The sequence below is a fragment of the Buteo buteo genome, chromosome 12, assembly GCF_964188355.1.
Source record: "Buteo buteo chromosome 12, bButBut1.hap1.1, whole genome shotgun sequence".
NCBI classification, from domain to species: domain Eukaryota; kingdom Metazoa; phylum Chordata; class Aves; order Accipitriformes; family Accipitridae; genus Buteo; species Buteo buteo.
The window spans coordinates 42,141,364-42,165,952 of record NC_134182.1 but is presented as its reverse complement, the minus strand read 5'-3'; the positions used below and the strand labels follow the sequence as shown (position 1 = coordinate 42,165,952).

At 52.5% G+C, this 24,589-nt stretch overlaps 1 protein-coding gene across 1 annotated transcript; it reads left to right on the top strand.

Moving 5' to 3' along the window:
• The first annotated feature begins 249 nt into the window (after positions 1–249).
• Positions 250–24,287, top strand: SNRNP200 (small nuclear ribonucleoprotein U5 subunit 200). Its single transcript, XM_075043639.1, has 45 exons — positions 250–394; positions 1,018–1,181; positions 1,610–1,781; positions 2,061–2,253; positions 3,741–3,796; positions 4,412–4,510; positions 4,818–4,970; positions 5,453–5,552; positions 5,742–5,878; positions 6,770–6,853; positions 7,083–7,256; positions 8,728–8,865; positions 9,009–9,164; positions 9,531–9,701; positions 9,966–10,159; positions 10,763–10,886; positions 11,277–11,426; positions 12,713–12,823; positions 13,395–13,526; positions 13,904–14,092; positions 14,626–14,823; positions 15,327–15,479; positions 15,606–15,686; positions 16,001–16,084; positions 16,844–16,950; positions 17,182–17,300; positions 17,568–17,722; positions 17,884–18,073; positions 18,292–18,465; positions 19,066–19,226; positions 19,503–19,730; positions 20,069–20,260; positions 20,342–20,520; positions 20,714–20,865; positions 21,171–21,279; positions 21,478–21,586; positions 21,781–21,970; positions 22,113–22,277; positions 22,525–22,646; positions 22,781–22,924; positions 23,015–23,191; positions 23,283–23,443; positions 23,539–23,620; positions 23,714–23,806; positions 23,924–24,287. Exons 1-45 carry the CDS (start codon positions 350–352, stop codon positions 24,065–24,067), a joined length of 6,411 nt encoding a protein of 2,136 aa, XP_074899740.1. The 5' UTR covers positions 250–349; the 3' UTR covers positions 24,068–24,287.
• Positions 24,288–24,589: the final 302 nt, after the last annotated feature.

The window sequence follows — 24,589 nt, the reverse complement described above, 5'->3', positions numbered from 1 at the left end:
GTGACCACTCCTACCCGCGGCGCCCCGGCGCTTTCAAAGCTTCAACCGTCAACGGCTCAACTGCCTGGCCGCGGCCAATCGGAGCGCGCGGAGGAGAGGAGCCGGGCGGCTGAACCAATCACGGCCAGTTCGTGGCGAGGGGGCGGGGGGCAGCCGAGCGAGGCACCGTCAGCCAATCAGAATGGGAGGCCGGCGGAGCGTGATGGGAGGGGCACCCCTCCGAGAGGAAGTGCTTCCGGGTCGCGCCGTCACGGCAGGGACCGGGACCCGCTTCCGCTTGCCCCGGAAGTTCCTTTCCGCGGACTGATCCGGTGCACGGCGGCGGTGCAGCCTCCAGCCCGGCGGTGCCATGGCGGACGTGACCGCTCGGAGCCTGCAGTACGAGTACAAGGCGGTGAGTGCGGCCCCCGAAGGCCCTTGGGCTTCCCTTGCTTCAGCGGTCCGGTACCGGGATCTCTCCGGTGCTCTCCCCTTCCCCGGTGCCGTTAACCCAGGAGGTGTCATTAAACCCACCCCCGGGTCCGTGGCGGCCCCGGTTCTTCCCGTGAGAGCGGTCTGTCTGAGGAGAGCTAGGTGTAACGGCCCTTTACCGGGACCGGGGGGGGGAGCTTTTCTGGGGACTAAAACCCCCTTTTAATTTTTTTTTTTCCGGACCTTTTCCCCCTTAAAGCAGACTTTTCTGGGCACCGAGAAGTAACAGAGCACCCGGGCGAGGAGTGATGAGCCCCGATGGGGCGGAGTGGCTCAGTCCCAGTTTAAAGTCTAAACCCATGCCTGGTGGTAGTGGTGGTGCGGGGGGGTTAAATAACACCCCGGTTAATTAAACCCAAATTATTTGTGCCTCGAGCAACGTGGAGAGCGTTGTGTTACAAGAAACAGTGCGTGGGTGGCAGTTAGTAGACCTGCCGTGGGTCCCAGATGGGGCTGGCCCCCTCCCCGGCCCCAATGGGACCCACAGCGAGACCCACGTTAGCTCATTCCTGGCCCCCATCAGCTCCTGTTCTTGTTTTCTCCCAGAATTCCAACCTCGTCCTCCAAGCCGACCGCTCACTGATCGATCGGACCCGGCGGGATGAGCCGACGGGAGAGGTCCTGTCCTTGGTGGGCAAACTGGATGGGACCCGCATGGGGGACAAGGCCCAGAGAACCAAACCCCAGATGCAGGAGGAGAGACGAGCAAAGTGAGTGCGAGCTCAGAGCCGAGGGGCTGCAGAGCCCTGACTGAGAACTGTATTTGAGTGAAAAACGCTCGGGGTAGTTAACTTTTCATTCTTGTCTTTGAATAACGCAGCCTTGATTTGGTTTAGGTGTACAAATGGGGTAGAATTCAATGGTGTTGGGGATGTTTTCTAGAGGAAAATGTTTTGGTGGTGTGAGCACAGGGCTGCAGACCGAAAACCGCCAGCCTGGAAGACGCAGAGACATTATTTTCTTCATTTGGAGTTGCTTGTTCCATGTCAAGAAACTAAAATTGAAGTGAAAAATTAAAATACATCTACTTTTCTCCTTTGTTTTTCAAATAAAAGAGACTAGCCATAGTTGAAATAGCAATAGCAGGGCTCCACCACAGGGCTGACCCAGGCGCTCTCCTCCCTGCCCCTCTTTCCAGGAGAAGGAAGCGTGACGAGGACAGGCACGACATCAACAAGATGAAGGGCTACACCCTGCTCTCCGAGGGCATCGACGAGATGGTGGGCATCATCTACAAACCCAAAACCAAGGAGACCCGCGAGACCTACGAGGTGTTGCTGAGCTTCATTCAGGCGGCTCTTGGGGACCAGGTGAGGACGGGGAGGCCTCAGGACGGGAGTCCCTGCTCCAGCAAAGGATTCAAAGCCTGTAAGATCCGGCCCTTGGATGTTTTAATCCTTCCCGGTAATCCCATGGGATGGATTCACTTTGTCGGTGCTGGCTTTTGGGCTTGGGGATGTTGCAATGGTGCCTTTGTTTTAGGGTTGGCCTTTCAGTGCCTATACAAGGGTACAGAAATAGGAGGGACCAACCCTGTACCCTTCATGTAGCAAATTTCTGCTCCGTGTGATGCGTTATTCCTTTTGCAGCCACGCGACATCCTCTGCGGAGCCGCCGATGAGGTTCTGGCGGTACTGAAGAATGAGAAGCTGCGCGATAAGGAGAGGCGGAAGGAGATTGACCTGCTGCTGGGACAGACCGATGATACCCGCTACCACGTGCTGGTGAACCTGGGGAAGAAGATCACGGATTACGGTGGAGACAAGGAAATCCAGAACATGGGTACGGGAAAGGCGTTGTCGTGGGCTGCGGCTTCAGGGACGGGGCTGGCAAAAAGTCAGGTTACTGGTGTGTTGCGAAGTGGAGTGGTTTGGAGTGCTTAAAGAATCACTGTCAAGGGTATTAACAAAAATGATTTCACAGGAATGTATATAAAAGTGCGACTTCACAGAATTCGATGGCAAGGTTCACACTCTTACTTAATAAATGGATGAAACGTACGAAGGAAAATTAAGTTAGAATCAAACTAAAACTATGAAACTGACAATGCAAAAGGTTAAGAGAGAAACATACAGAGAAAAATGGGGTTAGAGTTCATTTATCGTGATTGGTACAGAGATCGGGAATGTAAAAAGGGTAAGGGAGACCCTCCCGTTGAGTCATGAGGTTCAGAGAAGACCCCCTTGCTTTCTGAACTCCTGTCAGAGTCTAGGTGCGGCTGGATTGACTTCTAGTTCCAGACTTGGTCAATGGTTTGTATCTAAAGGGATTATGAGTATAATAGCAGCCTGAGATTCATTCACAGTTGAATAAAGTTCACAGCAGGAACTTACGTATAGATTTGAAAAGCAATATTTGTAATATATTTGCTATAGAATATTCCGGTCAGTGCCCACACATGCACAAAGACACAGAGAGGTATACATACGTGCAAGTAAAAGAGGTATACCTGTTAAAAATTTCCCCTCGAGTTCAGTGAAAATATTCATGTTAAATGCTTTGGCATCTTTCTCAATGCGCAAAGGGTTGGGCCTCAAGGAGCGGAGAGAATCAGCCCAGGTTGTGTTGGCTTTTGGCGACAGACCTCCGATTTTCACAAACCGGAAAGTTTGTGAGCTCCCAGAGGCATCCTGCTCAGAGGGAGCTGCTGGTCACAGCCTGCTGCGGTCCAGGAGAGCCCAAAGGGTCTCACTTAGTACTGCTGCTTATAGATTTGGGAGATGATTGGCTTTAGTTGTCAGGAAATTACTGGGTTTCCAGTAGCACTGGTACCGTTTCACATGAGTTACAGTTCAGATAAGGAAGGCTCCAGGGCTGTCAGGAGAGGACAGAGATATGTCCCAAGGTTGTCAGGAAATGACTAATTATTCTTACTCCCGTCCCCAACCTCTGCCAGGCAACAGGAGTCCTTGGGACAATCAGTGCAGCTCCCTGTCTTAGCCATGCAAGAGTTCCTGGTACGGTCAAGGGACGCTTAACCGCCCAGCTCATTACACTTATGCTAAGGCCTAGCGAGACTTCCTGAGTTCATAGATCAGCCTAGAGAGGGGGAAGAAATGCATCACCACGTGGTGCCAAACCCAGCCTTACTCTGGGGTAGGTAGCGTGCGCACAGAGAAGCCAGAAAAATGTTTGGACAGTTTTCAAGCCCCCAAACCATGTTCTTTTCATCTTTTGGATGAGCAGAGGTGTGGGCGGGTGTGTGGATCTGTGAACCTTGCATGTGGTGCCCAGATTTTCTGATGAACTAATTCCGCTCTCCTTTGCAGATGACAATATTGATGAGACATATGGGGTGAACGTGCAGTTCGAGTCTGATGAGGAGGTATGAGATGAGGCTGCAGGATGTCAGCGGAGTCTCTGCACTGTCCCCTCGCTCTGAGCCGCATCGCAGGGACAGCGTTTGTCCCGTTTTACTCGATCATGTTGGGAAGTGGGCATTAGCTTGGGCTGGGATGTCACTGCCAGGAAGGAGAAGCCGGATTATTTTAGATGTCGCTTCCTGGCTTGGGGAGGATTTGTTGATTATCCTGCTAATCCAAGGCTTATCATGAGTCAGTACGATGGAAAACAGATGGTGATATTTAGATCTCGTGGGGAAACTTGACAGATCGGGAGGAAGAGAGAAATTCAAATGCACTGGTTGGAAGTGTTTCATAGAAACACTCCCTGAGATTGTTTTTTGGAAGAGGCTGAGTGAACGATAAGAGAGACAAATACGAGATTGTTGGAGGAGTCGCTGGCAAGACCTCTCTGTAGAGAGCAGAAATAATCTTATCACATGGTCCTTCACCTGAACAACAGCGTGATGTTCCTGTTAAAAGCACAAGGCAGGCTGCTTCCCCTCAGGAATGAGTTGCCAGATTAATAATTTCTGTCGAGGAAAAGCTTCTCTTTTGATGTTTGCAAAAGCCGTTTACTGGAACTTTCCTTTCAACAGGAAGGTGATGAGGACATTTATGGCGAAGTGCGTGACGAGGCGTCCGATGATGACATGGAGGGAGATGAAGCCGTTGTCCGTTGCACCCTCTCGGCCAACGTGAGTCATCGAGAAACACGTGAAACGTGGTTCGAGGTCGTATGGAGGAGGGTCAGGGATCCTCTTGGTCTATGGATGGAGTTAAGGTTGTTTATGGGTGGAGAGGAGCCTTGAAGCTGTTGTCTGATGGAGGCCAAAATGAATGTTAATAAAATTAACAGGTCTGGCAGCTGCACAGTTGCATCTGCTGGTTCTCAGCTCCTCTGCCAGGGTAGAGAGAGGCCCCAAACGCTCACTCCACAACACAAAGGTTGCGTGCCTGCTTTCCTCTTGCAGGAAAATAACATTTTTGTGGGATTTTCTTTAGCTTGTGGCTTCAGGTGAGCTGATGAGTTCAAAGAAGAAGGATCTGCATCCTCGAGACATTGACGCCTTTTGGCTCCAGCGGCAGCTGAGCCGCTTCTACGATGATGCCATTGTTTCCCAGAAGAAGGCAGATGAAGTGCTAGAGATCTTGAAGGTCAGTGGCCACCTGATCTGCAGGATTGCAGCAGTCTCAGCATACCTCTCAGTCTGGAAAACAGGAATTTGCCCCAACAACTTGTTACCTATGTTTCTTCAAATTAAATGCAATTGTGGATGTGGCATGTTTGCCAGGAAGATAGATGAGTGCTGGACTAGGCTGGGATTAGTCTTAATTCACAGAAACCTTCTTCTAAGGGGAAGATGGTTGGGTTTTTGTCAGCATTTGGGAGATCATTGTAAATTGGGTCTGTTTCCCTGCTAATTTTGGTGCTGATGCTTGTGTGCTCTGGGCATCGTGACTTGCTGGGGAAGAAGGGGAGTCAGAGACGATGGGATTTTTATCTGCAGTCTGAATCGGGTACCTAGTCTTGGGCGTAGCTGCTGTTTAGCTCCACTTGAGTTCAGTTCAGTGCGAAGCAGGGATTCTTGTTCTGCGGGACACAGAGGTAACTGGTCATTCCTCATTTCTTCTCCCAGACTGCAAGCGATGACCGTGAATGTGAGAACCAGCTTGTTCTGCTCCTGGGCTTTAACACGTTTGACTTCATTAAAGTCCTGCGACAGCACCGGATGATGAGTGAGTGGCGTTCGCTTTAACCATCCCACTTTGTTGTTTCCCTGCTGTTCTGACATGATTCTAGCACAACCCAACTCTTTTTAACTGCCATCGGTGTTGCTTTGTGAAGCTTGGGCCCTTGTTCTTTGCTCCCTTCTTTTGGTTCAACCCTTAGGCCCACCTGCTATCCTTTAATTTTTCTTTCATCAGTTCTGTACTGCACTTTGCTGGCCAGTGCCCAAAGCGAAGCTGAAAAAGAAAGGATAATGGGGAAGATGGAAGCAGATCCTGAGCTGTCAAAGTTCTTGTATCAGCTGCACGAGACAGAGAAGGAGGATCTTATCCGGGTAAGGCTAGAGGGAACCTCGGGCAGGACGAGGGGAGAAATTGTGGGAACCTTGCTGCTGTCTGTGGTCATCGTTGGGCTGTATGTTTTGTTTGCTGTTCGTGAGAGAGGATTCTGCTGACTCAGCTGGGATCTTGAAACCATAGGAAATGTTGCTTACGTGACGGCTGAGACTCGGCTGAGAGGACAATATATTTACCACTTCTTATTTTTGAGTCGCTCAGATGTCCGCTTTTCCAGGAAAATGTCAATATCTGCAAGTTTCACATTTTTATAGTGGTGTTAACTGTCTTGTAACAGCACCGTTTCACCTCCGGGCCTCCCTGATGTGAGGCTCACCACAATAAAACACCCTGGTCACCTCTGATTAGCTTCTCATTACCTGGGGTTGGAATGTGACACTCAACAGGTTTATTGGCATGCAGGATTAGGTCTGCTTGGCCTTTGGATGATAGCAGTCCCATGACTGATTTGGGGGTTGTTTTGGGGGGAATTAATACCATATTCCTGCTTTGTTGCTAGAAAAAAAACTGGTTATGTTGATGTGAGGGGCCAGTTAGGCATGTCTGTGTTTGAGGAGCGCTGCTGGCATGCAGCTGGCTGGACTTTTGCTGAGGCACAGCAGGTTCATGTGTCTTCACTCCCTGCTTCCTTTCATTTTCTCTCCTGGAAGGCAGGTTTATGTCCTGGCCTTGGGGGCAGTGGTTTCTACTGCCAAAAATTATTGTCTCTGGTTACGTGAATGCCTGTGCTTGAAAGAAATCACAGCTCCTGGTGCTCTGGTTGCACAGACTCGCAGGGTGTGAAGCCATGCGTGACAGGAGAGCCTGGCAGTCCACAGAGGAGGCTCGGCAACTTTTCTCTGGGGCTGAATTCTCATCTATTCCCACAGGAGGAACGCTCTCGCCGGGAACGTGTTCGTCAGTCCCGGATGGATACTGACTTGGAGACCATGGATCTGGACCAAGGAGGAGAGGTAAAACTCTTTAAAGTCATCTATTCCTAGCCCTTCTGACGAGCATCCCCAGTAAGTGCAAAAAGAGCGCTTGAAGCGGCATGGGCAGGAAGACACCACAAATAAGCCCCTAATGTGCTAAAGAGGCACTTGCCAGTTGGATGCAGTTGCTTTTCCTTTGGTCCCAGAGTGAAAATGGCAGGAGAGGGTTGTTCTCTAATCCTTGCCCCTTTCCTGTTGGTGTTCCCAGGCACTGGCTCCCCGGCAGGTGCTGGACTTGGAGGATCTGGTGTTTGCCCAAGGTAGTCACTTCATGGCCAACAAGCGATGCCAGCTCCCCGATGGCTCCTTCCGCAGACAACGCAAGGGCTACGAGGAGGTGCACGTGCCTGCCCTGAAGCCGAAGCCTTTTGGCTCCGAAGAGGTAGGTGACCTGCATTGTTCCCCCTTATTTAGCATTAGGTGCGTTGATTGACGAGATGACTGATGTCATCTTTCTGGACTTCTGTGAGGCCTTTGACGGGGTCCCCCACGCCATCCTTCTCTCTAAATTGGAGAGAGATGGATTTGATGGATGGACTGTTCAGTGGATGGGGAATTGGCTGGATGATCGCATCCAGAGAGTAGTGGTCAATGGCTCAGTGTCCGGATGGAGATCGGTGAGGGGTGGTGTTCCTCGGGGGTCCGTACTGGGACCAGTACTGTTTAATATCTTCATCAATGACATACTGGGATCGAGTGCACCCTCAGCAAGTTTGGAGATGACACCAAGCTGAGTGGGGCGGTTGATTTGCTAGAGGGAAAGGATGCCATCCTGAGGGACCTGGACAAGCTCAAGGAGTGGGCCCATGTGAACCTCAGGAGGTTCAGCAAGGCCAAGTGCAAGGTCCTGCACCTGGGTCAGGGCAACTCCCAGTATCAATACCGGCTCCGGGGAGACCTTATTGCGGCCTTCCAGTACTTAAAGGGGGCTTATAAGAAAGATGGGGACAGACTTTTTAGCAGGGCCTGTTGTGATAGGACAAGGGGTAATGGTTTTAAACTAAAAGAGGGCAGATTTAGACTAGATATAAGAAAGAAATTTCTTACGATGAGGGTGGTGAAACACTGGCACAGGTTGCCCAGAGAGGTGGTAGCTGCCCCATCCCCGGGAACATTCCAGGTCAGGCTGGATGGGGGTCTGGGCAACCTGATCTGGTTGAAGATGTCCCTGCTCATGGCGGGTATTGGACTAGATGACCTTTAAAGGTCTTCTCCAACCCAAACTATTCTACTATTCTGAGAGTTGTTGCTTATATCGTGACATACTTAATGGGACTCAGCAGGCTTTGATGTGGCTGTGACGCCCTCTCAGATTTCTTGAAGAACCGTTATTTTAAGCTAAGAGGTTTCACATGTCTGAAGAGAGTTCCTGAATTCTAGTTTCTCACTTCTTAAGTGTTGGTGGTTTCTGTCTCAGGGCTCCCATGCCCCGTTTAGCTGCTTTCCTGAGCCCCTGGCTCTGCTTTTGCTCCCTCCTTGCTGTGATGTGCAGTGTGGGCCAAAGATCTGAGTGATTCATCACATGCCTTGTGATAAATTGCCTCTTTTGATCAGCACTGGCAGGGGAAATGTGGTCTGATCTGTCCCATCATGAGAACATAGCGGGGATTTGCTTTTCTGATGGCGTAGCCAGCTATAACTTGTACTCCTTGGAGCGTGTGGGCCAGCTAGTGAGCCTCCTTTGATCTCTTCCTAACCTGCTAGACAATTCCTGGGCATGGGGCTTCTCTTCTGGCCATCTGGAGACAACATGACCCTGCTACGCCTCAGGGTGTCTCTGAGGTCTCACATATGCCCTGCAGCCTGTGAGGTGCTGAAACAAAGGCATTGAGCTTGATGTTTTCACTTCTCAGCAATTGGTTTCTGTGGAAAAGTTGCCCAAATACGCCCAGGCTGGATTCGAGGGATTTAAAACACTGAACCGTATTCAGAGCAAACTGTACCGCGCTGCACTGGAGTCAGATGAGAACTTGCTGCTGTGTGCTCCCACGGTAAGGATCCTGTTGTTTGGGCCCTCTGTGATGGGGAATGCAGAAGGATGACCTGCTTGGGCGGAAAAGGCTGGCTGCTGTGGGTGAACTTTTACCCTGGAGAGGACACAAATTTGATGGGACTGGTTCTGCTTGCATTCTAGGGTGCTGGGAAGACAAACGTGGCCCTCATGTGCATGTTGCGAGAAATAGGGAAACACATTAATATCGACGGAACCATCAACGTGGATGATTTCAAGATTATCTACATCGCGCCCATGAGGTCCTTGGTGCAGGAGATGGTGGGCAGCTTTGGGAAGGTAAGGAGAGGTTTGGTCCTGCCCCTGCTTGAACTGTAGGTTGGGGAGGACGAGCTTTGTTGCGGTGGCTTCCTTATATTACACTTACAGAAAGATATAAGCTCTGGGAGAAGCTTCTCGGGAGAGAATGAGTTTGGGTTGTGCCTTTAATCTCTGTTTGCGTAGTCTGCATTCACTAGGCTCCGAGTGTGTGTATCGATACGGGCTTTGGATGTCAGTGTGGGGTATGAAATCTGCGTGTTTCTTCCAGCGCTGTAGTGGGACAAGTATGAAACTGTCTGCGAGTGTCTCAGGGCTGCGCTGCTCTAATGCTGCCCCGGGGAACACGCCTTTATCCATCTTAACCGCCTGTGGGCTTCCTCCTAGCGCCTGGCGACTTATGGCATCAACGTGGCTGAGTTGACGGGGGATCACCAGCTGTGCAAGGAGGAAATCAGTGCTACCCAGATCATTGTCTGTACCCCGGAGAAGTGGGACATCATCACCCGCAAGGGAGGAGAACGCACCTATACCCAGCTGGTGCGGCTGGTCATCCTGGTGAGAGCGCCAGTGCCCGCAAAGCCCTGGTGTGGAGGAGGGGCGCAGTGATGGGTGCTGGGTCTTTCGGTGTTGCGGTTCCTGAATGTGTGTTAGCGGTTGAAGATGTCTCTGGTGCTTGGTTGTGGAGAGACTGGGCGTTTGAGCTGTGGGATGAGTGTGCTTGAGTCCACACAAGCGGGTCTGCTAAGAAACCAAAACAAAACTGGGTAAATAGAGCCGGTTTGGAGTGGGAATAACTCTGTTCCTGTTTCCTCTCTTTAGGATGAGATACACCTACTGCACGATGACCGAGGTCCTGTCCTGGAGTCTTTGGTAGCCAGAGCCATCCGCAACATCGAGATGACTCAGGAGGACGTGAGGCTCGTTGGCTTGAGTGCCACCCTCCCCAACTACGAGGACGTGGCTACGTTCCTGAGAGTGGACCCAGCCAAAGGCTTGTTCTATTTTGATAACAGGTACCATGGAAAGCTGGGAGCGATCTTTACGGTCAGATGGTGGGTAGCTGTTGAGAGCTGGGAAAGACCTGCTTCCTGTGGAGGCAGTTAAGTGTGTATCTGTCAGATGGAGCCAGAGTCTCACTGGGCCTTCAGCCTACTTTCAACAAGCATTTGTTTGCTCTTAGATGTGCTGGTAAATGCAGGTTCAGGACTGAAGCAGTTAAATACAGCCTCAGAATGTGTGCTAGGCTTCCTGCAATGTCATACTTGCAAGAAGATGCTTTAGAGAAGGCAGATAAACTCTGCTGTACCTGTGTGCTGCAGAAGCCGTTTGAAGGAAGCCTAAAATAGGATTATGGCAGTTCCTGAAACACGATTTTTGCTCCCTGAGTGTGTGCGTAGCAAATGGATTCCAGGAAACAGGAATACATGTTACTGTCCCCTACTGTTTAATCTAACTGGGCAGAACTGGAGCCATCAAATTTCTGACTCAATTGAGGCACAAAGGAGGTGTATTGAACTTGGTAGCAGTAAATACAGGATGCCTTTTTACAGGACCTTTGTAGCAGGGTTTCTCCATTCTTCTGCTCTCTTATGGACTTTTTTTTTTTCCCCTTATAGCTTCCGACCAGTGCCCCTAGAGCAGACTTATGTGGGTATTACAGAAAAGAAGGCAATCAAACGCTTCCAGATAATGAATGAGATTGTTTATGAGAAGATTATGGAGCATGCTGGAAAGAACCAGGTTTGATACTTTATTTTATTGTTCCTGACACACTTAATCCTCGTGCTTGTCTGTTGCTGGTGAGACTGTTTCGAGCTGCTGTTGCTGCAGAAACACTGCAGTGGAGAAGAGGGTAGGTTTGGGTGGTCGGTGCCAAGAGAGGAAGGAACACAGTTTTTTTCACTGTGCCAGCTGTCTGATTAATATATGACCTGTCCTTTTAGGATGAGGGAGGTTTTGTGATGCTACCCTATTAAATCAGGAGCTCTGTCCATGGTTCACAGGGCATCTGGACTAATTCTAGATCTCTTCCCACCCTGAACACCAGGAGCAGGTTGGGTCAAGCATCTTTGCTAACTGCAACCATGGTGATTTGTCTCTCAGTGATGGTACCATCTGCTTGTTTAACAGGTGCTGGTGTTCGTGCACTCTAGGAAGGAGACCGGGAAGACTGCCCGGGCCATCAGGGACATGTGCCTGGAGAAAGATACCCTGGGCCTCTTCTTGCGGGAGGGCTCAGCCTCCACCGAGGTCCTGAGGACCGAAGCTGAGCAGTGCAAGGTAACTGCCCGGCCAGGGCTGTTCTGATGCAGCGATAGCAGGAGCACAGCTACAAAGATGCTGCCAGTTTTGTGCAGTGTGATGGGTTGACCCTGGCTAAACGCCAGGTGCCCACCAGAGCCGTTCTATCACTCCCCCATCCTCAGCTGGACAGGGGAGAGAAAAATATAACAAAAACTTGCGGGTCGAGATAAGGACAGGAGAGATCATTCACTAATTACCGTCACGGGCAAAACAGACTCAGCTTAGGGAAAATTAGCTCAATTTATTACAGATCAGCCAGAGTAAGGTAATGAGAGAATAAAACGAAATCTCAGAACACCTTCCCACCACCCCTCCCTTCTTCCCGGGCACAACTTCACTCCCGGATTTCTCCACCAAGCCCCCCCAGCGGCACAAGGGGGACAGGGATGGGGTTTACGGTCATCACACGTTATTTTCTGCCGCTTCACCTCCTCAGGGTGAGGGCTGATCACACTCTTCCCCCGCTCCAGCGTGGGGTCCCACCCACGGGGTCAGTCCTCCACGAACTTCTCCAACGTGGGCCATTCCCACGGGCTGCAGTTCTTCACGAACTGCTCCAGCATGGGTCCTTTCCACGGTGTGCAGTCCTTCAGGAGCACACTGCTCCAGCGCGGGTCCCCCACGGGGTCACAAGTCCTGCCAGAAAACCTGCTCCAGCGCAGGGTTCCCACGGGGTCACAGCCTCCTTCGGGAACCCACCTGCTCCGGCGTGGGGTCCTCCACGGGCTGCAGGTGGATATCTGCTCCACCGTGGACCTCCCTGGACTGCAGGGGGACAGCCTGCCTCACCAGGGTCTTCACCACGGGCTGCAGGGGAATCTTCGCTCCGGCGCCTGGAGCATCTCCTCCCCCTCCTTCTTCACTGACCTTGGTGTCCGCAGGCTTGTTTCTCTTACATGTTCTCACTCCTCTCTCCAGCGGCTGTTTCCCCCTCTCCCAACTTTTTTTTTCCTTCTTAAAAATGTTATCACAGAGGCGTTACCACTATCACTGATTGGCTCGGCCTTGGCCGGCGGCGGGTCCATCTCAGAGCCAACTGGTATGGGCTCGCTCTCTCTCGAACACAGGGGAAGCTTCCAGCAGCTTCTTACAGAAGCCACCCCTGTAACCCCCCCCGCTACCAAAACCTTGCCACATAAAACCAATACATGCAGTTTCGCAGTCTTTCCTCTAGGATATGCACTACCTTCTGTTGCTTCTTTTCTCCCTGGTGTTACTTGGCTCGGGTGGGAAACCTAGAGCTGGTTGTGTTTCTGCTGCAGAACCTGGAGCTGAAGGACCTCCTTCCTTACGGCTTTGCCATTCACCATGCTGGGATGACGCGAGTGGACCGGACACTGGTGGAGGATCTGTTTGCTGACAAGCACATTCAGGTGAGCCTCACTTCCCAGGAGGAGTTGCACATTTGTTTGGGGTAGGTACTTCACAAGAAATGTTTGAGTCGTGTTTTCCAATAGCCCTTTGGGCAAAATCAAGAGGATCAAGCATAGCCAACCCTCATCCCGCTCTACTGAAGCTGATGCCTGATGAAGGCAGTCTCGATTTCTTTGTAAAGAATAGAAACTAAAAGCACACGGCCAGGAGCGGAGAGGGCAAGAAATTCTCCCTTGGGCCTAGCTGAGCATTTAAAGTTAGAGGTCTGTCCCAGAGCAGGCCATCATCCCCAAAGTTGCCATTTTGGAAAAACCCCATCCAAGTGATTTCCTGGCTGCATTATAAATGGAAGGCAGAGGATTTTCTCAGGGTCATGCAGTGAGCTGGGAAATATGGGCAAAGATCTTGCTGTTTATCTGAGCTTCCTCTGCTGAGCTGTCGAGACAGTCACAGTTTTCAGACTTTGTCCCTTTTGTGTGTGTCTCGAATGCCAGGACCAGCATTTTAGATCCTTTTTTTTCCCTAGGAAGATGCTTCTGTCTGGTTTTGATTGCTGTTTTGCTCCTGCAGGTGCTGGTCTCCACAGCCACACTGGCCTGGGGTGTGAACCTCCCTGCTCACACTGTCATCATCAAGGGGACGCAGGTGTACAGCCCTGAGAAAGGGCGCTGGACCGAGCTGGGTGCTCTGGACATCCTGCAGGTGAAGTTCTGGTAACAAAGATGCTGCCGGGACCCAGGGCAGGATTTTTCCTTTCCCGCTGAGGCACATTTGACGTCTGCTTTTGTATTTTCTCAGTGTAGTCACTCCCTGGTTTCTACTGTCAGACTGTCTCAGCTGTTCTGGGAACAGCCCTGCTGCGAGGGCAGAGGAGAAGCAGATCAGTAGGAGAAGAGGACAAATGATTCCTCTCCCAGTATCTTGCCCAGACACATCTGAGATATTTCTGTGTCTCCTGCCAGCTAGAAGTAACAGCAGATTGAGCAATCTGGCAGTAAAGCCCCAGGACATGGCAGCAAGGAGAAATTGCCAAGCTAAAAGCTTTTACATTTTGCTGACATCACCTTCTCATTTCTTAGATGCTGGGGCGTGCTGGGAGGCCTCAGTACGATACCAAAGGAGAGGGGATCCTCATCACATCCCACGGTGAGCTGCAGTATTACCTGTCCCTGCTCAACCAGCAGCTCCCCATTGAAAGTCAGATGGTGTCGAAGCTCCCAGACATGCTGAATGCAGAGACTGTGCTTGGCAATGTCCAGAATGCAAAGGCAAGTGTCAATCTTTGCTTTCCCCGTGTATGCATGCCCTTTGTTGCACCCAGAGAGCTGGTAGGAATTGCAGGGGCCAAAGGATGATCAGTGTTGGGCAAAGATGCCATCGTTGTACAGGAGCAAAGAAATTTGCAACCTTTGCTGCCCAGGGAGCAAATTTTTAAGATTCAGAAGGGCAGCCATGAGACCTACCTTCCTGTAAGGCTGGCTGGTGTGTCAGGTGAGTGGGTAGATGCTTCTGTAATTCAGAGCAGACAGAGCTCTCCACGTGGGGAGGGATGCTGGGGAAAAGTCTGCATGTGGAGGTGGGTTTTTTTGGTTTTTAATTCCTTAGATCTTTTTTTGGTAGTGGAGAAGGGACTGCTGGGCTTCCAAGCTCTGGTTTAATGATGACCTGTCTGGATTCAGCTGGGCTCAGCCTACTGTGTCCTATGCTAGTGCTGGGAGCACTGGACTCTGAGCTGGAGCGTCGCCCTTGCTTGCCGTGAGGTGTGTTCGTCAGGTCTTATGGTGTTTTGGTGTTTCCTCAGGATGCAGTGAATTGGCTGGGCTATACCTACCTGTACATCCGAATGCTGCGCTCCCCCACTCTCTACGGGATATCCCACGATGATCTGAAGGGGGATCCGCTGCTGGACCAGCGCCGCCTGGATCTGGTTCACACTGCAGCCCTCATGTTGGACAAGAACAACCTGGTGAAGTACGACAAGAAGACGGGGAACTTCCAGGTGAGATGGGACCTGGGAAAGGTGCTGTGACCAAGCAGAGCTGGACAGGAGCATCCTCTGGCTGAGAGGAAGTGTGCAAGAGGCACCTCCCTGATTAAATACAGATCTCAGGGAATGATGCCGCATCATTCAGACCCGGTGTTGTGCATGTCTGTGATTCCAGGGAGCTGTTTGCTGGCACAGAGAGTGCTGGTGTGAAGCCTGACCCTCAGTCTGTCACTGTTGTGTGTTTGCTGCTGCCTCCTAAGCAAATTCACATTCCCGTTGCATTTTCATTGCTTCAGAGGCAGCAAGATGAGAAAGGGGAGGCTGTGATGTATGGAATTGTGTGCTAGGTAAAAAGCAGCTTTCCTGGGTGATTTGTAGCCTGAGGGTTTATGCTTAGATTCTCTGGAGACATCTCCCCTGCTGCAGCCTAGTTCCCGTTCAGCACCTTCTGTCTGTGCTATGAACAGTCAGGTGCCTTTGCTGCTGCTTCACTCTGGCTGTTGTCCTTGTGGCAGGTGACAGAGCTGGGCCGCATTGCCAGCCACTACTACATCACCAATGAGACGATGCAAACTTACAATCAGCTCTTGAAACCCACCCTGAGTGAAATCGAGCTGTTTCGGGTCTTCTCGCTGTCCTCAGAGTTCAGGAATATCACTGTGAGGGAGGTATGGAGCCAGACACCCGTCCCGAGTGAGACAGCCCTGAGGCATTGGTCTTGATGCTGCAGGGGAAGATGCAGAGCTAGCGCTGTGAGGGACCATTCTCATCTCTTCTGCTTTGGTTTTCTGTAGGAGGAGAAGCTCGAGCTTCAAAAGTTGCTGGAGCGAGTTCCCATCCCAGTGAAGGAGAGCATAGAGGAGCCCAGTGCCAAGGTGAGCCCTGCCTGCCCCCTCGAGGGGACTTCTCCGCCTGTCTTGCGGGGAGCAGCGATTGTTGTGGGAGAGCTGTCATGGTAAATGCCACTCAGGGGAGGATTTCTTTCCTCTTCCCTCTGTGGGACATCCTGGACTGTGTCAGAAATCCTCAAAGAAATGCAGGTGCTTCTTGTCTCTGGTTGAGCTTGCTGTCCTGCAGCATAGGACAGTCAGTCCCTGTTGATCACTTCTGTCCTGCCATGCGTCAAAGCCCACCAGGGTCAGGCGCTGATGCAGAGGACACTGAGAGCCTCTCTGTTCTGCTTCCCCAGATCAACGTGCTCCTCCAGGCCTTCATCTCCCAACTGAAGCTGGAAGGATTTGCTCTCATGGCAGACATGGTGTACGTTACCCAGGTGAGTGAGGAAACATGACTGGGGGCTCTCTGTTTCCATTTAGGTGTGTGCAGTCCAGCCATGTCTCAGTCTCAGACAACTATTTGTGCCTCGGAAATGTAGTTTGTGGTCATAGATCACTGAGAATAACTAGAGCTGTAAGTGGTGAGAAGGTCTAACTCCTATCAGGATGGGAATTAGATCTTCATTGGAGTCTCCAATTGGTAATCAAAATAATTCAGCGCTAGAGGACTACAGTGTAGTCTTACTCTTCTACCACAAAGGCCAAGTTCCCAAGACTGGGAATCGAGCAATTGCTCCACCTGTAGGTGTTTGGGATGAAGGACCTTTTAAGTATAATTCAATACTGAAAGGGGACTTATAAGAAAAATGGGGAAAGACTTTTTACCAGCATCTGTAGCGATGGCGCAAGGGATAATGGTTTTAAACTGAAAGAGGGTAGATTTAGGTTGGATATACGGAAGAATTTTTTTACGATGAGGGTGGTGAGGCACTGGACCAGGTTGCCTAGAGAAGCTGTGGATGCCCCATCCGTGGAAGTGTTTAAAGTCAGGTTGGATGTGGCTCAGAGCAACCTGATCTAGTGAAAGATGGCCCTGCACATGGCAGGGGGGTTGGACAAGATGATCTTTAGAAGATCCCTTCCAACCCAAACCGTTCTATCACCTTGTGGCTGGGCAGGAAAACGGGTAGAAAGGAATGAAGAGTTAAATGTGGTGATTGCAGCCAAGCTCTGAGAGCTGCTCTCTGTTCCCCCAGTCTGCTGGGCGGCTGATGCGTGCCATCTTTGAGATCGTCCTGAACCGTGGCTGGGCCCAGCTCACTGACAAGACTCTTAACCTCTGCAAGATGATTGACAAACGAATGTAAGTGAGATCCTGGAGGTGTTTTCTGATTGCAGGCTGGATGAGATCCTTCAGCATAGCCTGGCTAGGTCTGCAGCATTTGGGAAGGAGAGTGCTTGCGCCTGTTGGGGTGTAAAGGAGCTGCCGCGTGTGTCTGGCCGAGGGCTGGTCTTCGGCAGTACGGGGAGCCTCATGCTCTGAAGGCTTTGTCTCTGTTTCTTTGCTTGTCTCACCTTGCGGTGTCCTCGGCAGGTGGCAGTCCATGTGCCCTTTGCGCCAGTTCAAGAAACTGCCTGAAGAAGTGGTGAAGAAAATTGAGAAGAAGAATTTCCCGTTTGAACGGCTCTATGACTTGAACCATAATGAAATAGGTACGCAGACACGGGCAAATGTGGCAGGGAGAGGTGTCTGCCTCTTTGTTCTCCTCTGCTGTGTTTTGACCCAGAGTCTGGGGGCCTTGTTCCATCTGATAGAAGGAGCAGGACTGGTGAGGGTCTTGGTACAGCCTGAGGAGGGCAGAGGCTTTGCCCTGGCACCTTCTGGCTGCTTGGATTGCTGATAGCGAATACTGTTCAATTTGGGAGCTGTTGGTCACCCTGTTATCCATCTGTCCTGACAGCAGTGCCTTCCTGTTGCAGGGGAACTGATCCGAATGCCCAAGATGGGCAAGACAATCCACAAATATGTTCATCTGTTTCCAAAGCTGGAGCTCTCGGTCCACTTGCAGCCCATTACCCGCTCCACCCTGAAAGTAGAGCTCACCATTGCCCCTGACTTCCAGTGGGATGAAAAGGTGAGTTGTGCAGCTAAATAGCACCAGGCTAAATACCATGCTGGGAGGAGGAGGGCACTTCTGGGGCAGGATTTCTGTGGGAGGGCTGGTGTTCAGCTCCTGGAGGTCTGGAAGGGGGGGATCTGGACTCTGATACAAAGGTAACAGCTGCCCTTGCTCAGGTACATGGTTCATCCGAAGCTTTCTGGATCCTGGTGGAGGATGTGGACAGCGAAGTGATCCTGCACCACGAGTACTTCCTGCTGAAAGCCAAGTATGCACAGGACGAACACCTCGTCACCTTCTTCGTGCCTGTGTTTGAGCCGCTGCCCCCGCAGTACTTCATCCGAGTGGTCTCCGACCGCTGGCTCTGTAAGTCTTGTTCTTCCAGGAGCACCTTGGTTATACAGCAGCGGTTCTTCCTAGGGTGTCAGAGGGTGCCTAGGTCCCTCTCCTAGTGCTGTGCTGGGGAAAAGACTTCTGACATCCAAGTAACAGCAGGGCTGGGGATCCTGTTGGCAAAGGGATCTCAGAGATGAAACCGTTGGAGTGCTTTCGGAGATGAAAATGTTTTTTCGTGTGTCTGACAGCCTGTGAGACCCAGCTGCCCGTTTCCTTCCGCCACCTGATCCTCCCTGAGAAGTACCCTCCTCCGACTGAGCTGCTGGATCTGCAGCCGCTGCCTGTGTCAGCTCTGCGAAATAGCGCCTTCGAGAGCCTCTACCAGGACAAGTTCCCTTTCTTCAACCCTATCCAGACTCAGGGTGGGTATTGCCTCTGCTCACCTCCTCCAAACTGCCCCTCGGCGAGTCCTGGCCCCTTTGGTATTCACAGTCCCATAGCCTTGGTTTTGTGGGGTTTATTCATATGATGTGAGGAACTTCTGTAGCAAATAGTGTATCCCCTCTTTTGATGGCTTGAAGTCTTTCTCCATGGGCCAGAGTATCTTTGATATGTTCCTCAAGTACATCAAGCAGCTAGTCCGGGGCTGTCTGAGAGCAGCAGGTTTGCTCCTGGAAGCCATGACTGTGCTAACACCATGGCTCAGGTTCACACAGCTGGCTGGCCCCAAACTTCTGCATCTGTGCTGCTTGTATGGGTGGAGTTGTGAGCAAACCAAAGCTGCTCTGTCCGTGTTTCTCTGCCTGAGTGGGGAATTGACACTTACGAGCTACTGTGACAGACTAGAACCTGTTTTGCTCAGTGGATCCTGGCCTAAAACTCTTAAACAGCCTTTCCTGTAGCTCCCCCTTGCGCGGGCTGGGTGTGGGCTGTGTTTTCCCTGCCTGTTTCTAGAGCTTTGATAGAAATCCATGGAGATTTTCCTTAAACTGCTCTCTTCTGTGTTGTCTATCTGTCCCCAGTGTTTAACACAGTTTATAACAGTGACGACAATGTGTTTGTGGGTGCCCCCACGGGAAGCGGAAAGACCATTTGTGCTGAATTTGCCATCCTGAGGATGTTGCTCCAGAACTCGGAGGGACGCTGCGTGTACATCACCCCCATGGAGGCCCTGGCAGAGCAGGTAAGCCCGGCACCCTGTGGGGAACATGAGCCTTAGCCCAGCTTAGATTAGCTTCCTCATCTCCTGTTTCACTTTTCCTCATCCCTTCTTTGCTGTCACATCCCTCAGGATGACTCCAGAGTCTTTTGATTAATTGTGGTCTCTCTGAGGGAGCAAAGAGACACCGCCCCACTGCCGACCTGCTGATGTCAATGTGTGCATGTGTGTGTCTTTAGGGATTTGGTAGGATTTGTTCTAATTTGAGGTTAACAACAGCATCCCTTGCATTTTTGTTAGGTCTTCTTGGACTGGTATGAAAAGTTCCAGGAGCGTCTCAATAAGAAGGTGGTCTTGCTGACGGGGGAGACCAGCACTGACCTGAAGCTGCTGGGCAAAGGGAACATCATCATCAGCACCCCTGAGAAATGGGACATCCTCTCGCGACGCTGGAAGCAGCGCAAGAACGTCCAGAACGTCAACCTCTTCATCGTGGATGAAGTGCATCTCATTGGGGGCGAAAATGGGGTGCGTCTCAGAAGGGAGGAGGCAGCTACTCATTTGAGTGATGCTCGTCATCGCGTTGGTCTTGGTAGTAGAGCCTCGGTGGGGTGGATGGTTGCTCACTCCTAATATCTGGTCCGAAGTCAGCTTCTCCTGGTGGGAGTTTCCCCAGGCTGCAGGATGGGCTGGGATAGGAGGGCCATATCCTTGGGGAAGCTCAGGAGTGGTATCCCCCGGGGTCTCTGTGGGTGAGAGTGCTTGGGCTGAAGTGGCTGGAGCTTAGCCAGGAGAGGTGGCCGCAGTGCGGAGAGCTCAGCCTTCCCCTCCTGTTGCTGCTACAACCTGCCCTCTCCCGCTTGCAGCCGGTGCTGGAGGTCATCTGCTCTCGCATGCGCTACATCTCCTCCCAAATCGAGCGACCCATCCGCATTGTGGCCCTTAGCTCGTCCCTGTCCAACGCCAAGGATGTGGCTCACTGGCTGGGCTGCAGCGCCACTTCCACCTTCAACTTCCACCCCAACGTCCGCCCCGTGCCCCTGGAGCTGCACATTCAGGTAGGGTTTGGGCAACCTCATCTCCTTTCTCTTCTGCCTGGTCTCCAGACAGTGTCACTGCCTGCTCCTCTTCCTCTGTAGGGCTTCAACATCAGCCACACACAGACTCGCTTGCTTTCCATGGCCAAGCCTGTCTACCATGCCATCATGAAGCACTCGCCCAAAAAGCCAGTCATTGTCTTCGTCCCGTCCCGCAAGCAGACACGGCTCACGGCCATCAACATCCTCACCACGTGCGCTTCGGATGTCCAGAGGCAAAGGTAATCATGCTGTGGCTTCTGTCCCTCCTCTGACTGAGGTAGGAGCAAGTTTTTGGGCTGTTTGGCTGGGCTGAGGGAGAACTAGTGATGGGAAATGGTCTTGTTAGATGTCACTCAAGCATCTACTGTGATATCAGGGAGGGACAGGCTTGTTGGGCCTGGCAGTTGTCTCTTTACTCCCTTTCTTGGGCAGGTTCCTGCACTGTGCGGAGAAGGATCTGGTACCGTACCTGGACAAGCTGAACGACAACACCCTGAAGGAGACGCTTGTGAATGGGGTGGGCTACCTGCACGAGGGGCTGACCGCCATGGAACGGCGAGTGGTGGAGCAGCTTTTCAGCTCCGGTGAGCAGGGTGGGATGGGAACACACCACTTCCAACTGTAAACCGTTTTCCCCAGAGCTTGGCAGTGCCTACAGTCTTTGGACTGGAGGTAACAGCTTGCCCAAGCCTCGTGTCACTTCTTCTGTGTCTCCCGGGTCCAAAAAGGCTGCGATCTTAAACTTCAACATCTTTCCTGGACCTCCCTGTATGCTGAGACCCATCTACTCAAGCACAGAACCCCCAGATCTTTCTCCCCGCCCCAAATTTCTGTGACCCAGAGACATGCTCTGCCCACGGGCTGACTGCTCTCCCTGTGCACCTTTCAGGTGCAGTTCAGGTGATGGTTGCCTCTCGCAGCCTCTGCTGGGGTATGAACATCGCCGCTCACCTGGTGATCATCATGGACACGCAGTACTACAACGGCAAGATCCACGCGTGAGTGTGTTGCGCTGCGGGCAAGACCGGCCGTGGCTTCCCTCGGCGTCTACCCTGCTAGTTCAGGCTGTGCTGAGCATGGAGGAACGAGGCCCTAATCCCAAAGGGCTTCATCCCTGTCCAGGCAGAGGCTGGGAATTGCGGGAGAGTGGTGGTAGCTTTCCGTGGAGCTTCGTTAACTCTCTCTCTGTGTCCCAGGTACGTGGATTACCCCATCTACGACGTGCTGCAGATGGTGGGCCACGCTAATCGTCCGCTACAGGACGACGAGGGCCGTTGTGTCATCATGTGCCAGGGATCCAAGAAGGTGGGTGAGGAGCAGGGCACCGTTTCTGGCTTGCGAATGTCTGTCTCCTGCTTGGGGAGTGGATTTCTTCTCCCAGCTTTGGGCAGGCTGGATGTATAAACCTCACTCGGAGCCCTGCTGACTGGGAGGTGCTCCCGGATTTTGGAGGTGCTGGGGTTTATTTACCCCTTCCCTCTACTCCTGCCCTGCTGTAGGATTTTTTCAAGAAATTCCTCTATGAGCCCTTGCCAGTGGAGTCACACTTGGACCACTGCATGCACGATCACTTCAATGCCGAGATTGTCACCAAGACCATTGAAAACAAGCAGGATGCGGTGGACTACCTCACTTGGACATTCCTGTATCGCAGGATGACACAGAATCCAAACTACTACAACCTGCAAGGTGAGCAGAGGGGTCTGCACTGGTGGATACGGGGTTGGAGGATATTGGGGATCCTCTGCCTGTGGGCTCTGCTTTCTCAAGAGGAGCTTTTCTCCGTCCTGGAGAGTTTCTGAGCCGCACCGCAATGCTGCTGTACCCGCAGGTGTGTCCCACAGGCATCTCTCGGATCACCTCTCTGAGCTGGTGGAACAGACCCTCAGTGACCTGGAGCAGTCCAAGTGCATCAGCATCGAGGACGAGATGGACGTGGCTCCACTGAACCTGGGGATGATTGCCGCTTATTACTACATCAACTACACCACCATCGGTAAGGGCTCCGCGAGGGGCAGATACCGCATGCAAACGCTCACTGGCACTCCTGCTCTCTGTTCCCTCTCTGCGTTGCTCCCTGTGCCACAGGTAATGGAGAGAAGGTGCCGTGTGCATGGTCGGGAGCTTAAAATCTGTCCTTTTAGCACAAGGCTGCGTGTTGTCTGCCTGAGGGTGTCTCTTGTACTGTGGGGCGTAATGCTGTCTCATTTCCCCTGACCCCTCTACCTCTCTGACTTTCCCAGAGCTCTTCAGCATGTCCCTCAACGCCAAGACGAAGGTGCGAGGGCTGATTGAAATCATCTCCAACGCTGCAGAGTACGAGAACATCCCAATCAGGCACCATGAGGACAACCTGCTGCGGCAGGTGAGCGGCAGCGCGTCAGATCTGGGGTCGGAGGGGACGGATGTGGGTTCCTGCAGGGTCAGGGGAAGGAAGCTGCCCATGTTTTTGGCTCTGTAGGGCTGAAGCACTGATCAGTTTATCATTTCTCCCTGTAGCTAGCCCAAAAAGTTCCCCACAAGCTGACCAACCCCAAATTCAACGATCCCCACGTCAAGACCAACCTCCTGCTGCAGGCTCACTTGTCGCGCATGCAGCTGAGCGCCGAGCTGCAGTCGGACACCGAGGAAATCCTCAGCAAGGTACGACGGGGTGGGTGGGAACCTGCCTGCCTTGCCTGTCACCGTGTTGTGTCACCATGGTCTGATCTGTCCCTGTCCCCTCACATCCAGGCGATCCGGCTGATCCAGGCCTGCGTGGACGTGCTGTCCAGCAACGGCTGGCTCAGCCCTGCGCTGGCTGCCATGGAGCTGGCGCAGATGGTGACGCAGGCCATGTGGTCGAAGGATTCTTACCTCAAGCAGCTGCCTCACTTCACCTCTGAGCACATCAAGCGCTGCACGGACAAGGTAAAGCTGGGGGGAAGCACTGTGGTCCTCCCCTCGCCCGCTGAGGAGCCCACTGAGGGTAAGCGCAGGGCTGAAAACTTTTTCCTTGCAGGGGGTGGAGAGCGTCTTCGACATCATGGAGATGGAGGATGAGGACCGGAATGCCCTGCTGCAGCTCTCGGATGCCCAGATCGCAGACGTCGCCCGCTTCTGTAACCGTTACCCCAACATCGAGCTCTCCTACGAGGTGGTGGAGAAGGAAAGCATCCGCAGGTGAGGCAGGGAGGGGCGGCACGGTCCCCCCGTTGCTGTGCTGGCACTGGTGGGGGGGATGCCCTGACACTCGCGTCTCGGTTCTCTTGCCACAGCGGTGGGCCCGTGGTGGTGCTGGTGCAGCTGGAGCGTGAAGAGGAGGTCACCGGGCCCGTCATTGCTCCCCTTTTCCCACAGGTACGTACCAAACCTGGTGACAGTGGGGTGGCAAAAGTATGGGGGGATTGTCCCCCACTGCCCCTAGCCCATTAACTCTTACCTCTCTGGCAGAAACGTGAGGAAGGTTGGTGGGTGGTGATCGGCGACTCCAAATCCAACAGCCTCATCTCCATCAAGCGGCTGACGCTGCAGCAGAAAGCTAAGGTGAGCGGGACCGGGCAGAGGGGTGGCTGGCACCCAAATGGACATGGTTTGAGCATGCTGGACGGGTGCCCCGTCTGCCTGCTGCCACCCCAACACCTGCTCTTCCTCGCTGCATAGGTGAAGCTGGATTTCGTGGCCCCGGCTACGGGGACGCACAACTACACGCTGTATTTCATGAGCGACGCCTACATGGGCTGCGACCAGGAGTACAAGTTCAGCGTGGACGTGAAGGAGGCGGAAAGCGACAGCGACTCCGACTAACGTGGGGCCGCAGGGCCCAGTGAGGATCCCCCCGTAGTTCAGCCACCAAACCCCAGCCGCGGTAGCGCTTTGTGTTGCCTCCCTTTTTGTGGATTCTGTGTATTTTCCTGGTTTGTTTTGTTTTGGTTTTTTAAGGTGGTGATGTTTTGTACAGTGTTTTTTAGACAGGAGCTGCACGCAGAAGCGTAACTGCGGCAGCTGGAATAAATCTTGAGATCCATCTTGCCCTCTGCATTGCTGGGTCTGGGGGGGGAAGGGGAGGAAGAAACGGGCAGGACCCTGATGCTACTCGCTGAGTAGCTCTGTGCCTTCACTGTGGGGCTCAAAAAAGTTCATTAGCAGAACTAAGTAAGGCAGAGTTAGCTTAGTAGCCATTTCTGGGAGCGCTATGCTGGTGCCAGCAGACCTAAATGCTTCCCCTCGAGCTGTGCTTCACCATGAGGGGTAAAACCAGCTCCGTGGCAGGCCTGTCCTCCTCTGCCACCTCGTGCAGCTCCTGGGGGAGCACCTACACCCCAAGGG